Below are 17,039 nucleotides of genomic sequence, written 5' to 3'. Positions count from 1 at the left end.
AACACTACAACTTCCCGTATGAACAAATAAGATAAAATTAATTATCTTCTAGCCTTCTGGACACAGCTGTAAGGCAGGGCTTGCTCACACCTCACTACATTCCAGCAGCACACCTGTGCCAACTTAACAGCAACAAAGCCCTCTCTATGAATCACATGCACAATTGGCACCTCTTGTCCTGCAAGAGAAGCAATATAGCTGAACCCAAGCACTTACCCATGCTCTAATCGTCCATTTCAATAGTTGTGTGATTTCTCAGTGGAACTTGGCATAATATCCAGAGTGCATCATCTGACATCAGTTATTTTTCCACATTGACAGCCAAATGGATAGTTATGTGTATGCTGGGACAGAGGGAGCGAGGGAGGGAGGGAGGGAGGGAGAGAGAGAGAGAGAGAGAGAGAGAGAGAGAGAGAGAGAGAGAGAGAGAGAGAGAGAGAGAGAGAGAACCAAGCTTAAAAGTGTTGATTTAAAACAGCATCTTTGACCAAGTTTTCCCTGTTATCAATCTTCCTATAGTTTTCCAAGTAGCCTTTTAATCTCTGCATTTCTACTCAAAGATCAAAGCCTTCCTATTTCTTGAACAGCCAACCCTACATTATGGTTAATCCATGAAGCGCCAGGGTTTTTAAGAACCATATGTGTAGCAATCTGCAGGTTCTTCAGCAGATAGACAAAATTATGGCACCTCCGAGGAAGGCTGAGCTGACTTTGTGGCTGAGCTGACTTTGGAGAAGCTAGGAAAGGTGTCAGGGCAAGCAGGAAAATCTAGCCACGTTTTCCAAAGAACTTGAACAGGTTTTCATGAGGCAGCATGTTAGGATGTTTGAATTGTGCTAAAATGACTATGTAGGAGGAAGTACTTTAAGCTTAGCACAGAAAACTCTCTCTCCAAAGTCTTTGCTTATGGAAAAAAGCAGTTACAGGAAAGAGCAAAGATCCCATGTTGGGAGAGGATAAAATCAGAAATCTGCCTTATTTCAAAAAGCATGAAAACTGTACATCTTTCTGCACTTGAACTATTCATACTCATTGTATGAGTAATCTGCACAGATGTTTCAGAAATACTTTTAGACTGGGTAGGATATGAGTGCAAAATAATACAGCTTTTAGCTTGTTTGGTGGCCAAAACAAAGAAAAGCTAAACTTGCCCACTGATGATTTAAGCTAGTCAAACACTTGGTTAAAAAGTACTTAAAGTGTGTTCAGTGTTCCTAGTTCAAAATATTAGTTCAGTTCCCGCTGAACAAAATACACTGTATATTAACAGTTAATAAGAAAACTAATGCAGTAAAACCTTTAGTATGTGGATAACCAAACTGTTACATCACTGCTGTACCAGATCTAATTTAGAAGCCCTTTTTCTGTATCCTTAAGACACTGCACAGAGATTTCAACAGCTCATTTGGTCTGATGTAGGCTTTCACCTAAATAATACAGTAAATTGACAGGGCACCTTTAGAAAAGCTGGCACCAGTGCTGACTGCAGCTCTGCAGGACCACAGAAAACCTCATCGGCTTGTGCTGTTTCTGGGCTCAGCTCAGAAATATCACAATTCAACAGCAAAGGGCTGAGCTATTAGGTTGAACATTTTGTTGATAGTATTTTCAATGCCTCAGGTTTCAGTCCAGAATTCACCAGAGTTAGGCCAACAAGAAATTCTTCATTCATTGCTTTCTTTTTCATTCATTGCTTTGAGGAAAGACATCTGCATCTAGAAAAGAAGACAATAAAATTTTAGTCCTACATGCTCTTTAAGGGTATGATGGAAATCTATTTGACTTAGTAAAAAGAGTCCTGACTGTCTTGAAATGGTTTCATTCAAACTTCTTAAAAGATTTTTTAAAACATGTTTGTGACAAAAACCAAATCAGTTAAAAAAATAGGAGAAATTAAGCTCATCATTGATTTCAACAGAGGGAACCACTATAAGAGCCTTTATAATCTTCTTAAATGTTTATTCATAAAGTATGTCACAGTGATAACACACTACACGTCTTCCAAATTTAAACTGTTTAAAGATCCTTTAAAGGATTCCTGGTTATTGTCTTTAAACAATGTCCCCAAAACAGATGATGTTATATCAATAATAATGAAATTATCAGTTAATCTATTACTATTGAATTGTTAGGATGTTATATTATTCTTCAGAGATAACTTAAATTGTATTGTTCAAGACTTTTTCCAATGAAAATTAAAAGCATGCAATCTCTATTCCCAAAATGAAAGAGACAGTCCTGCAAATGCTGCTATTATTTTTAGTACATTCAAAACATATAGAGATCAGATGAAATAGTGTACGAACCATAGATGATCAATTCAATAATCTGACTAATTACCAAACTCTGTCTTCCCCATAGTTTCATTTAAACATACAATCAGAAACCTGTTTTTCCTAACTTATCTCCCTTTTCTTTCTCTGGCTTCTTCTCCACTTTAGTGTCTCATCCCTGAAGAAAATGGTGAAAATAGAGGGAGAAGAATACTGGAAATTGTTATTTTAATGTAAAAAAATCACAAAAAATTGTTAGAGAATCTTTTTCTAGGAAACTATTTTAGAAGAAGGTGCGTCACTAGGTGGGCTCTGCAGTACAAGAATTCTCAGGCTCTTGGACAAGCAGCTTTAAGGAAGTCACTATGAGAAAGAATACCTTGATATATGTGCTTATACACCTATCATCTAGTTAAATGAAGACCCTATGTCTGATTCTTGCAGACGGGATTTTAAAAGTTAATAGAAACATTCCCATAACATTAAGAAGTTTTTGCCTGCCTCATGGAACATCATAACTGATGAAGCAATTAAGTTTGAAACATCTTAAAATACTTTTGGTCGAATGCATTTGTGCTAAATGACTTCATTCTGACAAAGATCTAGTACTACTCATAAAGAAAGTACTCATCTGTACTTCATTTTCAAACAGGCTTTTTCAAGAAATGCTTCATACTGCAGAACACAAGATGATGAATATCGCTTAGAAGTTACGACTCCTCTGCAGAGGGTTGACTTGTTCATGGGCCAGTTCAACAGTGTCCTGTTAACTTCAATATCCGTCTTCACCAAAGGGAACCTTACCATTGCTAATCTGGGAACTTCAGAGGGCCGCTTCATGCAGGTAAACATTACCATATTACTACAATAACTTCACAATAAAAAAACATACTAGAGTTTAGCAGGATGGTGAAAAGGGAGGAGCATTATTACCCCAGTTTAAAAGGGCAGTAGAAAATTGAAATTACCAAATAAAATATGGCTTCTGGAATATAAATTAAGTGCCTAATAGAGCATTAAGTATTTTAAGTGTTTACCTGGAGTCTGTGGTTTGGAGCAGTGGTTGGGGAGCAAATTCTACCGTGATCTCCAGCTGTCTTAGTTCACAGAATAATTTTGGTCCATACAAACGAGAGTTCTTTCAAAGAAGACTAAACTGACAGCACTGTCTTGGTTAGACATCAAGTATGCCTCAACCCCATCTGGGGCAGGAAGATCTAAACCAGTGACTGATTATTCAAACAGCTTCAAAAATACACTTTGTATGGTCATTTGCTGTAGAGGATCAGATTAAATCTATTCAATGTAAAATGCCAAGACAGTTTATACTGTAGAGGCAGGAGCCTTTGCATCAGTTGTTTCTATATACTGATCCACTCCTCTGGCACCAAATTCCTTGCTAGTGTGCCCACAGCCTATGAGTCACAGCTGTAGAATTGATATTAGCTCCTTCTCCACCTTTCAAGTTTCTCTACATGTGTATTAGATTTTCAAGCTCTTGCTCACTCCTATCTCACTCTGTTCTCTTGGATTACAGTTCTTCCTGTCCTAAAACAAGTCTTTCATAAAAAAGTGATAAATCACCGTCCTGAGCACTCTGTCTCCCTCCACTAAGTACATAACTAATCTAGACAGGTAGATTATACTACATGACTTCTTTGTAGGTGACTAATGAAATAAATATAACACATTCAAGCAGCAGTCTTTTAAAATAATCTTGGCAGTCAAAATCAAACACCAGAAGACAAAGACAAAACACTTTGATTTCAACCATCTTATTTCAAACACTATCATCCTGTAGTAACTTCCTTAGAGAGCTTGGATCCTCCAGCTGCCACAGAGTCCAGCCTGGATGTGCATCTCAGCCTGGATCCTTCTTGTACCCAAGGACCTGTGTTATTTCAATTTGCCAATACTATTTGTCTTCTAGAAAACTTCCTGAAGTATTGACAGTCTTCTGCCCTGCTTGTTCTGTAGGCTATAAAGAGTCATCAAGGTTAATGAGAAAGCCATCAGTTGCTCTGCCATTCCAGTTTTCCCATTTCCCATAACGTTCCATTAGAAAATACTTGGGCACACGTAGCCTTTAATGGAACTAAGCCTTTACTTTCTTCTCTCCCTTCCCTACAGTTTCTTGCCATGTGCAGTGCATAGGGTTATATATGGTCCTCAGTATATGCACTCTGTCTGGATAAAGGGAATCCTATACCTCCAGTCTTAAGCACAGACAGGACACAGAACCAGCTGCATAATGCAAATTCTGTAATGCTCCTACAGGCAAGGAGTTCAAAGTGATTTGCCACAAAGGATAGATGAAAAAGCAGGAAAAATCATGTTTCTCTTTCCCCATCCCCCCCAAAAAAATTAACAAAACTTTCAATGACAACCCTGCAGTTTTACCTTAACTTCCCATGATGACCTTGGTAAATTTAAGCTGCAGTTTGTCTTCTATGCAGGAAAGGCAAGTGCTAAGAGCTGCACACTGAGCGTGGGCCCAAACTGCACTCTGCTCTTGAAAGCAGATACTGATTCACGCAGCAAAATGAGCAATTTGTTTAACCTTTCTGAAGTAATTTCCTTATCTACAAAGTACAATTAATAACAACTACTCTCTTACTCTCAGCATTACTTCTGGGCTGTCACAAAGCTTTTAGGGAGGTTTGGTAGAAAGCACAAGGGAGCATTATTTTTATTTATAATGTTCTTTAAATTATTCATTCAAATCCTGCAGCACACACTTCATTCAAATGTTTGCTCAACTCAAGGAACAATTAAATATTTCCAGAATACATTTCCCATTCCAGGTTCAGTTACAGATCAAAAGAAAAGGCCATTGTGTAAACTGCACATGGCCATTAGCAGAAATATTCTCATCATTGAATCAGACTGGCTTCAGCTACAGGGGGAAGTCAGCATTGAGCTCATATTGTACTAAACAGGAGCTCTTTCTTTGAGAGTTGGGTGCAACTTGCAGGAGACTACTTACTACCTTTAATGATACTACCTTTTATGATACTACCTCCAAATAAAAGGTTAGTATTTGTTTTGTCTTTAAATGATTTTGGAAGGGATACCAGATCTGTAGGATACAGCAGACACAGATTTTTGCAGAATTTAATGTTATTTTACTTTTTTTTTTTCTTTAACAGTAATCTAGGAAGTGCTTTCAAACATGTTCATTAGGAAATGCCCAGCTAAAGCAGATTTGTAGTGTTTCTATGGAAATATAGCTATTAACTGCAATGAGATTTAGATCATTAAAAATTAAGCTATTATCTGACCATTACTGAAGTAAAATGGGTAAAAATTCAGGATAATCTAACAGCGGCTTAATTCATCAGAAAAATATCCCCAAAGACTTCCACACATTTTTAGCAAAGAAATATAATGGGTTTTTTTTCATTTCATGCACAAATCTGTTGGAACGTATCACAAAGAATCCTCAGCTCTTCACTTATGCATCTCTTTTACACAGTCACTTGCACTGATATTTTTAGGCCTTTGTACAAGGCCTAAATATTGAATTTTCCCGTGCAATCTCCTTGTAGCTATTCAAAGCTGACTTCAGACACAGGCATGCTTTCAGAGAAAATTAGTTACAAAATTCTACCTATCAGGGAACCTGTTTTAAAACTGGTTGCATTGTTAATATTTTGAGAACATGCCAACTATTTAAAAGCAAAACAAAAAAAAATATTAATGTATAGCTTTCTATATTTAGAAAATCAGCTCAGCCCTTCAAATGCACCCAGTTCATCTTGTATCTTCTTTGAAATACCAAACCTTACTATATTTAGGTAATTTAGTTTCTGACATAAATTTCAGTACAAGCAGCCATCCATGAGATTAAAAGAAGTAGTAGTGCAGTATCTGTCTTTGACAACAGCACCCTGAAGTGTCCAGACATGGTGCAGTTTGGTGAAAGCAATGAACATCTGAATCACATTTTTGCTGTAGTAATTTAGGGTTTCTTTTAGTTGTTATGAAACATTTGGGGAGAGGGGGAAGGGGAGGCCTCTTGAAAACGTAGTGATCTCGTCATCTAAATTGAGTTGAAGCTCCAAGCCTGCGCTGTGGAAGCCAGTAGGTGCAGCAGCAAGCTATTGAACCTGAGAGATATTTATTTGTAAATGTTTCTCATATACCCCCATTATACTTGCTTATACTTGATCAGCAACCAAACACTTGATTCTTTTTTTTCTTTCCTCTCTCTTGTCATCTTTCCATCTCACTTTTCTTCTGCTCCTCACTTTCTACAGTCCTACATTTGTCTTGTCTCCAACTCTATCTCCATTTTTCTCTCTTTACCTCATGGCTATAGCACAGCACTGCTTCAAAATTCAACAGATTTAACGTGTACATTTTTCCTTCTGTAAGAGATAGCTACCAGATTCTGGGGTTTTGATGTATTTATGGATGTATCACAATGAATAGTTCCTAACTTTACAAGTGATTCCACCAAAAGTTATAGCATTACCCATCCGAATTGTTAGTGACTCAACTCAGAACATAGCCCACATTTTACTTATTTTAAAAAAGCTTTCTATAGAACCAGTAATAATCAGAATAAAACAAGTATGTTTTATCCAACCAAGGAATACTTACCTGTTGCTTTCTGCTTTTAGTTTGATAGAATTATTCACTTGAACAGCTACAGAAAACACTAATACTGGAAAGCAAATATAGCCTTCTTCACTAAATATTTAATTTTTTCAGCCAAAATCTGGAACTAAAATGAAATCAATCTGTATGGTCCAAATACAGAAAATGCATGTGTTCTTCTAAGGAGGATAATTAGGGCCATGAGGTGAATTCCAGATCTCTCCTGAAAAGTACTGCAGCCCATTCACATACTGAACATGTTTTGGCTGCCTCAGAAATGTCAAATCTGTATTTGGCCATGAATAGATTGGAGTTTGTAGTTTACTAAATATTGTGGAGTTTCTGTTACAAAACAGACCAGCAATAATTTTTCTAAGACAGCTGACATGCATGAGACAGAAAAGAAAAATGGTTTTACTTCCTTCCTAAGCTGGAGCCTGACAACAAACTTTTTTTTTTTTTTTCCTTCTCTTTTTTTTTTCTGCTGAGAATTTGCAGCTGTTTCAGCCTTTCTTATTGTGCTTGTTTTCAGACTGTGAGTGGGAACACAGACTGTAACTACAGCTGTTGGGTGCAAAGTGAATCAGGTATTTCATAGTGGTTATTTGATTAGCAAACAGCACCCAGTCACACTGCTATAGCTGAGGAACCAGATTTTCAGCTGGTATAAAACTGCCTTATTCTGCTCAAACCAAGCTGAGAATACAACTCACAAGTGGAAAAGACACTTATATTACCAGCCACTATTTTGGGAAATTACAGTTTGTCAAAGAAACTCCACTCCATGACATATTGAGATACAATATATATATATATATATTTTTTTTTTTTTGCTTTGTGTCAAGGCATTTTGGGGTTTTTTCTGCCTAAAGTTGGCGTTATTTCAGAGAGTATTTTTAGAGTGATGATGAAATGGGTTCTTCAGGAAGGGGGAATCTTTGTGGTAGCCCTGGGAAGTGTGGAATATGGGATCGTCTAACAAGATTTATTCTTAAAAGCTCACACTTGGTCTGGCCGTAACAATGAACAAGAGATCAATGCCTTTGATGTAGCAGAGGCTGGATTTCAGCCTAAGATTGTATTTGGAAGCAGAATAGTGCATGTGTCCCCTACACTTGAAGCTGGCCTTAGCAACATAGCACCCCAGCAAAAGAACCACAACTCCTTTTTGGTGACCTTAAAAAAGAGGGACTAGAGAAGTTCTCACTGTATGTTTTACAGCTACAACGGGCAACCACTCTCTATAGATGCAATTTTGGCAGCAGGGCCACCTCATCCTTCTGACTATGCCAGTGAAACTCAGTGCACAGCGGGGCAGCAGTAGTGCAGAATGAGGGACCCCACCATGGGCCCTCTCATCTTCATGGTTCAGTGAGACATCCATCCTGCTGCTTCTGGAGGTGAGGAAAGGGTCTTCCCATGGGCATACGTGGGCGCTGAGGTGCCATCAGCCACACGCTGGCTGCAGTCCTGTCCCATCTGGCTGAACATGAGCCAGCTCTAGCTGGAAAGCCAAGCATTAGCAAAACAGGGTAATGCACTGTCATGTCTGAACAGATTCTGGACAGAAAATGGCTTTGGGCACAAAAACCAAAGTGTGATGGTACAGATAGGCCTTGCTGAAGTACTGTACGTCAGGCAACAGGCCACTCATCCTCCCAGGAGGCTCTCTGCACTTGTTAGGCATGCAGCAGTACAGATTAATGTAAGCCTTATCCTAGAGAACCATTATGTCCCAATATTTTTAACCAGACTTTTTGCTAAGAAAGGTTATGTGGAGTTATAATAAAGGTTCAAGGAGCAGTGCTCTGGCAGGGGCTAAGATGGCTAAGGGAGAGGTATAAGGCAAGTAAAAGCAGACAGCCATACCTTTCTCAGTATCCTCCAGCTTCTGGCACTTAGTGACCCAGAGATACTCTGAGCTGTAAATTGCACCCATATTTGGCACTTAATAGTCATTTATGGACTCCTTTCTCCTCAGTTTTGCTTACTGTTTTTTAAATTTATTTTTGTTTTCTCTGTAGTATGCTGTGACAATGACTTTCATAATTTCATTCTGCTTTCAATGATAAAGAATTTTTTGGGATTTCCTTAACCTGCTGCCTTATCATTTCATTTGTTGCCATTCTGTCTGATCAGGAATAGGAATGGGGACTCACAAATCAATGGTTTGGGAAATTCTCACACACTGAGCATAAATCTGTTGTCTTTCGCATCCAAGTAGACAGAATACTTGATAATCACACTCATTTCCCAGGAATACTTATGATTGAAAACAAACACCACAACCAAACTTTAACACACATCTCGTTTCCCCAAAAAGAGAGAACTTAGCATGTGTTGTAGCTGTTTCATAGACTGCATGCCAGGGAACATAATGCATGCTACAGAAATCAGTGTAGCAGGGAACATCACATCTGCTTTTTATTTGTAACTGCATTCAAGGATTGGGAAAACTTGTCCGAGAATTCAGCAAGAGAGCCAAGTCTTCAACATTGCTCTTCTCTTGCAAACCAGCAAAGCAGCAAGACCTCACCACTCTAGGAATCAAGACTCAGAGCCATGGTGCCTGTCAGCAAAATGAGTTGACACAGAGCAAAGAAATACAGAGCTTTGTGTCTTTCACTGTGCTGAGTCAAATCCAGTTTGTACTGTAACATACTAGAAGCCGTATTCACCTTTGAATTTACCAAACTTCTCTTGATCCAGTTCCTGTCCCTCTAGACAAATGTAGCTGTGATAAAACCCACCCATGCAATTGGCAAGCCATGTTTGAAGCAAGTGCAAGAAGGTTAAGAAATATATGAGCATGGACTTTAAACTCTACAGAGCCTGGAGGAGGAAAAGAATCGTGGATGCCCATGAAGTCATTGCAAAGGTTATCTTCAGCCCTCACTGCTGTCCTGTCTCGGTGGCCCAGCTGTTCATCTGGTTTTTCAATACTGGCAATCTGACCTATTTAAGGCTAAATGCAAACTGTGCACACAAGCATTTGTAGGAATGTGAATAGCTGAAATCCTTCCATCTTTCATTTTTAAGCCAACAGAAAAAACTGTGGCAAATTCTTGAAAATTTCATATTGGTAGCTCAACTTTTGACATTTATGATAGCAGTTCTTTCTGTGGTAAAGAATGTGTCTTGATTCTCCCAGGAAAAAAAAAAAGGTATCAAACACTGCATAATGCAAAATCCATATAGCCAAATTAAAATTAACACCTGGTGCTGAATAACTGGCTTGAGAGCACATATGTTTTAATATTCAGTTTGAGTAGAAAAGCTTACACTCTTCAGAAGAGATCCATTATATTCTTCATGGATTAGAATGATATACAGCATTTAGAGAGCTACATATGTGCCCTTTGCAAGGCTATGCTGCATATCCCAGGGCATTTGAGGCATTGCACAATAAAGTTAACCCTGAGCCTATCTCTACTGGATTATGGCACACACCTGCCAGACATCTAGGGAAAAAATAACAATATGATACTTAGATTGGATTCCTTTTAGAAGGCCTCTCATTTTTGCAGAAGATATTTCAACATGTAGACAGTAACATTTGTAATTCAATCCTGCTGACTAGCAGAACTGAGCATCACAATGATTTTTAAAGTAAGCTGTTGCATGCTGGTTTTCAACTCAAGTTATTACAGTCCTAACTTGCCATATTATGCACAAACAAACCTAAACTCAAGTCTTCACATTTAACATTAATACTAGCTGATGGCTAGTATGAATATTAATATCTTAATGCTAATATTAATATTAATAATATTTAAATCCATAATTTTGTGTTCATGGACCTAAGTGATTGCTGACTTCCAATATAAAGTCTACATTAATATATCAATTAATTAATTAACTGTTGGCTGTTATCTCCATGGAAGTATTTCATAGAAGTAGTCTGAGCTATGCTGGAAGAAAATTGTTTGTTTTTCTCTAAATAGACATAAATATTTTCTTTGTCATAGTTACTGATATTGAATATGAATCTCAAAAGTTATCAGAAGGGCCGCACGGATTTAAATGAAGGGCCCATCTAGTTCAGTGCTGTGTCTCCAGTGGTATTGACAAGTGGATGCCTAGTGACCCAGACACATATACCTTCTGCTTCAAGTCTCCAACTATTTTCCTCTCTGGGCATTTCCTGAGCTATTGATTTTTGCCTGTTCAGCTCTTTCCATGTACCTGTGGAGTTTTCCTTTGAATGTGCATTTCCCTTGCATCCACATGATTTGGCAGGGTCACCTCATATTGCTAGGATATAATATTCTTTTGTTTTTCTTCAACCCAAGTCTTGTTTCTGTCTTTTGGTGGTGTTTAGAATTTTTATTAGAGTTAAATCATGGAATGATAAAATCATTTAGAACTGAAAATACCTGTAGTATCATTGAGTCCAACCATTAACCTAACACTGTCAAGTCCAGGACTAAACAATGCCCTTAAGTGCCACTTGTACATGTCTTTTAGATGCCTCTGGGGATGGTGACTCAACAGCCTGTTCCACTGCTTCACAGCCCTTTTGGTGAAGAAACATTCCCTAAAATATAATCTAAACCTCCCCTGGTGCAACTAGAGGCCATTTCTTCTTTTCCTATTACTTGTTATGTGGAATAAGAGACCAACCCCAAGCTGGCTACAACCCTCTTTTGGGTAGTTGTAGAAGAGAATATGTAGTTGGTCTCTAGCCACTCATGATTCTCTATTCCTTTTTTCTAGAGATTCCAAATGTACCATACCCAATCATTGTTGATTACAGCCTTTTGATCATCTTTGTTACCCTTCTCTCAGCTTTTCCCCTTTTTAACATGCTCTTTTTGCAAGGAGGCAAGTAGAACTACACTGAGATTTCAAGTTTCAGGCAAGCCATGATTTATATGATATCAGGGTGTTTTCTGGTTTGTTCTCTAATCCTTTTCTAATAATTTCTAAGTTTTTGTAAGGTATCATACACTGCTTTAAATTAATTTTCTTTGTTGCAGTTCACCTGCCATTTTATTGCCTTGATAGGCTGTCTTGTAAAGTCCTTCTGCCCTCCTTCATAGTCTGTTGTCTTCCTAGTCATCTTGAATACTTTCAGATCATCACAAAACTTTATCACTGGACTGCTCAAACACTTTTCTAACTCTTTTATGGGTGTATTGAACAGTATGGACCCCAGCACAGACATCTTGTAGAGCACCTCTGGTGACTTACTATTGCAGTCACTGACCATTTCCTACTAATGTCTGTCTGTTCTCCTTTGGTTAATTATCTGTACTAGACCTTCCCTCACTCTTAATTGCTCAAGTGCAGGCATGGAAATAAGCTTTCATTTCTCTTATGCTCCAGAGAAAATTTTGATTAATAAATTAATTACTAAAATGTAAATAAAACAACAAAAAATCCAACACTCACTCTCCCCCTGCCAAAAAAGACACCCTCAAAGCCCCCAGGATTTTACAGTCTTTGTGGAGGGAAATCCTCCTGTAGTACTGAATGATTTTCTTGTATGTTGGTGTGTCCACGGCAGATGAAATTTATGCTGCACACATACCAGCTCAGTCCCAGGCCATAAAAATCAGAGCTTTATGAAAATGACACTGGAGTCCTAAGTAGCCTCTTCCTCCTGCTGTAGAAGCGGTCTTCAAATTGCTTTTTTTTTCAGGATTATGTTGGATAAGGGTAAGATAGAATTTCAAGGACTGGACTGATTGTGCAAAAATCACACAGTTGTATAGACCATAAAGAAGATTTTTGCATCTAGTATCTGCTATAGCAGCCCTATAGTAGGCTGGTAGATTAGTTCTAAGCAAAATCCAAACTTTTATTCCATGAGCTAGGAAGTGTAATCCAAGCTCCCTATATGTCATGAGGTCAAAGTCTAGTCACTTGGGCTTTGAGCAGGTAATTTCACTTTCAACCTCAGTAAAATAAATGTCAGTCAGTGTTTAAAGTACCGAATAATTTTTCCAGGACTGTAGAGATGGAATCCAAATTTTCACGTATTGCTCTGAGTCTGGAATGTAGATGTATTTAAAGAGTTAACACTGTGGCTCAATCAGAAAGAATGCTTGGCAATAAGAGGAAGCCTGGATTAATGATGGAAAAGAATTCTTAGCATTTTATAGCAGTGGGTATTCGAGATGAGACACGGCTAATGATCAACTAAAAAGGTATTTGCAGCTGTGGTGCTACCTCTCCCCATAATGCCAACATTAATCAAGCTTTTTCATGCAGCTTTCCAGTCCATTCTATTTTTCATTGTCCTGAACAGAAAAACAGAACTCATGCCCTATTACACTGAGTCAGAGACCATACTTCTGTGTCACCAAAAACGATCATACCTTATTGATTTCTAAAATCTGTACTTTCTGTGCTGTGAAATAAATCCATAGCAAAGTCTGTAACAAAGCCAGTTTCATTTTCAAAGGAAAAAAAGCCTCCTGCAACCCCAAACTAGAAATACTTCTGGGATGTGAAGCAGTTATGGGTATGAATTAACTGCTCATATATTTTATTTAAGTCTTGAATTACATCAAAATATCAGCGATAATTACGGCATCTCTAAGTCTAGTTTTGGAGTCAGCCATCTTGTTGAAAGGCCTTGGCAGTGTGAAAAGCCAGTGAAATCGTGTAAGTCAATGTCCTGGCTGTTCTGATTTTGCCTTCGGAGTCAGAAGAAAAGCTTCATTATAGTAAAAAATGAAACGTTTGACATACAAGTCATTTCCAGAATGGCTTCAACCTTTTTAAATAATGAACCCCATTGAATCCTAACTTCTCAGCAAATGTTGATTATCTAAATTCCTTAAGTAAACTACACGTGATACAGCTTTTGAAACATGAACATGATCTTCCCTCATGTAAACAATCCTCTGCCTTTGTTGCCTGATGCTATCACATTTGGGCGCACATCCTTCTGGATTGCAGGCCCAAGCCTATAAAATCTTGCTATCAAATATCCACCCCGATCTGCAGATGCTTTATGCCTCTGCTTAACAGCCATGACGCATCCCGTTAAAGTCAACAAAGTTACAGTAGTAAAGTTAGGCGTGTGTTTGCAGGAATAGGCCCAGATTCTCAGAAGGATTTAGGTAACTCAAGATGCAGAAAGATGAGTAGTGGGGGAATTTCATACTGGTGTGACTAATCCTCTAAGATCCCCTAAAATCGAGAGAGAGAGAGGGAGAGGGAGAGAGGGAAGGTTTTTGAAAAGGGGTTTCGGGACGACTAAATCAGGCTTCTGTGTCGGAGCGTCTCCTAAAGGAGCCTCCACCATTCCCTGTAATTTAAGAAGCGCTTTGAATGCTCAATCCTGGACACCCGGCTCACACAGAAATCGTCAGGAGCCAGAGCTCAGGGTGCCCAGCCAAATCTTGTCAGAGCAATGGCCATCTCGGCAGCCCTGGGTGTTGAGCTCTGTGTACTTGTGGCTCTGAGGGCTGCCCACAGCAGCCACCTGCAGTGCCTGACATAGCTTTGCAATCTAATTGCCCCACGTGCAGCAAGACCAGAGACTGTTGACACAGAGTAAAGTTTGCTTTTCAAACTGAAGGACCAAAATGAAAATAAAAGGAAATGTTTTTCACTTCTGAAGACCTGTAGTTTTAAGATTCTTTTAAATAGACATGGTAGATAAAATTCTTCATTCTTAAATGTATAGGACTGACTAAATGACCTATGTTCATTTTTATGGTGATTTATAAATACCTGAAATTGAAGGACTAGGAAACATGCAGTGACTCCTGCATATTTTAATAAATATGGTGTATTTTGAGGATCCTCCAACAGCCATGATTTTGCTGTATTAAATAAAGTAGATTTTATAGCACTTTAATCAGATTATGATGGAACATTATGCAAAATATTATGCAGTGTAATGCAAAGTAATTAATGCAAGCAGAGAACATGAGACAGCTGAGCAGCATGCATTTGTGTTACATACTGCCTGCCGATTTTCAAAATTTCTTTCTTTCTTAGATAGTGGTTTCCCGTTCAGAACCCACAGCTCCACATGTCAGCTTTCAGCTAGACTCCCACCCCGTCTCTCCCCAGGTTGTTGTGAAGAATTCATTAGCAGATGATGGCTATACCCTGGTAGTGACTGGGAGAAAGGTGAGTGGTTCATAATCTAATCCTCCTGTGCACTGTGTAAACCTGCCTTCAGAACAGCAGCTATCAGTAAAAGCAGCTGTTCACACTGCTGCTTTATGCACAGCATCCTCATAGCCCTGCCGTTCCCTTGGAACGCTGGGAGTGAAAGTTTCCTCCAAGATATGTTTTTTCCCTTACTAAACAAACTGGCAGCCTAATATTGAGAAATGTTTAAATAACATAAGAGCTGGTGACATAAACCAACAAAAGCCAGGAAATTCAAATTTTAATCTGAAACCCTGTCCCTAATTCAAGTGCTTGCAAAGACAAAACACACAATGGCTTAAGAAAAAGAATGGTGCTCAGTTTCCTGGCTTTTGTTGGTTTGTGTCATAGCACTATACCTTTTTAAGGAGGGTTGTGCGTGCAAGAGTTACATGGATGTCTTTAAAACTGTAAGTCAGTAAGGCTTGAAAATTACTTTAGCATGTAGTCTACAAAGAGTTAATAAAAGATGAAGAACTATCATAAATATGCTGTTGTCGTAAGTAGATATGCATTGAAGAATAGGTTTAAAACATCAGCAGATAATATTACAGATAATCCTAAACCATGATCGTAAGCAATAACTTGACCCCTTGCATTCTATTAGGACTTACAGAAATACATCAGCCATAAAGATTGTTATTAATCATTTAGTAGAAATGTATGAGATATTTATAAGAGTAATCTTCTGAAAATGTACAAAATGAATTTAAGGAAGTTCCTGAAGTAAAAAGAAATATGAGGCACTTATATAGTAATATAATTATACATTGATTTTAATATTTTGACCAAAAATAATTCTTACATGTTTAGAGTTACTATTTCATAACTATCCTGATATTTTAAGTAATAGAAATTTAAACTTGTATTTTCGGTAAAGTATAGATTTTTTGATGATAGGTGTTAAAAAACAAGTACATGGGCAGTCACATGCTGTAAGTGTGCCACAGATACTAATACAGCCTCACCAAAGTTGAAATAGCCATCATGCCTATTTTTACAAATGAATAAAGCAAGGCATACTGAGATACAGAACTGGGAGGAGCACACTCCTTTTTTCCTTCTCCATCAGCAAAAAATGTTATCTTGCTGTAAACACCAGATGCTGGTAGTAACTGTATATAACATTAAGATGCCTTTAGGGTTTCTCCCAAGGGAATTTAAAATCATGTCAGTTAAATTACTTATAAGATCCTATAATTACTGAGCTAAAGAGAAGTCGAACTGTGGCTTGCACATCTGAAATCTGAGTAGCACCAGCATGGTATGCATAAATAGAGATTCTCCTTGCCACTTAGTGCATGTATTAAAAGGATGTGTGCATCATGTCTCTCCATCGACAGATAACAAAGATCCCGCTGAAGGGGCCAGGCTGCCTTCACTTCAGGTCCTGCAGCCAGTGCCTGCTGGCACCAGCCTTCATGCAGTGTGGCTGGTGCAGCCAGCAGTGCCTCAGGTCTTCTGAATGCCCCAGCAATGCCTGGACACAGGACACCTGCCTGCCTAGAGTTTATGAGGTAAAGTGGAGAATTTCTCACATTTATCTCTTGAGGGAAGAACAGTCTGCACTCTGTAGACATTTTCTCTTCATGTAATTATGATAAACTGTCAGCTTGCCTCCACTTCCCCCCAGCCTTGATGTCCATAAGTCCTCTGACTGGATGCACATGTTCTCCCTGAGTACTGTGGGCAGAGATGCTCATGGATGGACAGGTTTGTCTGATCATCCTTACCAGTCTGGCCCTACAAAGCACTTCTGATGAGGAAACAAGATGGGTCCGAGCCAGCCTGGCAGGGGTCTGACAGGAAAGCCAGTCACAGAAAGAAGCACCTATCCTCTTAGTCCTCTCTCAGAGACAAAATTGGAGGACTGCACTTCCTGCCCAGGGCCACCACAGCCTGACCCAGCTCAGGAGGACTCTGGCTCCCACTCTTTATCCATCCCTGTGCTGGCTCCAGTGTTGGAGGAAAGCCTGGTGTTTCTCTGTGGAAAAAATCCCCTCTTTTCCCTACCCAAGCTCCTGGGGAAGTTGTTCCATTATGTCC

At 38.7% G+C, this 17,039-nt stretch overlaps 1 protein-coding gene across 1 annotated transcript in view; it reads left to right on the top strand.

Moving 5' to 3' along the window:
• The window catches only part of MET (MET proto-oncogene, receptor tyrosine kinase), an 87,095-nt gene that overhangs the window by 30,483 nt on the left and 39,573 nt on the right, over window positions 1-17,039 (top strand). Inside the window, exons 3-5 of the mRNA XM_040063181.2 lie at window positions 2,926-3,117; window positions 14,835-14,969; window positions 16,337-16,510. Coding sequence (XP_039919115.1) covers window positions 2,926-3,117; window positions 14,835-14,969; window positions 16,337-16,510 — 501 coding nt within the window. The remainder of the gene's footprint in view (window positions 1-2,925; window positions 3,118-14,834; window positions 14,970-16,336; window positions 16,511-17,039) is intronic.

The sequence above is a fragment of the Hirundo rustica genome, chromosome 4 (genome assembly GCF_015227805.2).
Source record: "Hirundo rustica isolate bHirRus1 chromosome 4, bHirRus1.pri.v3, whole genome shotgun sequence".
NCBI classification, from domain to species: domain Eukaryota; kingdom Metazoa; phylum Chordata; class Aves; order Passeriformes; family Hirundinidae; genus Hirundo; species Hirundo rustica.
The sequence above is the reverse complement of the archived record's forward strand: the minus strand, read 5'-3'. Positions and strand labels throughout refer to the sequence as shown.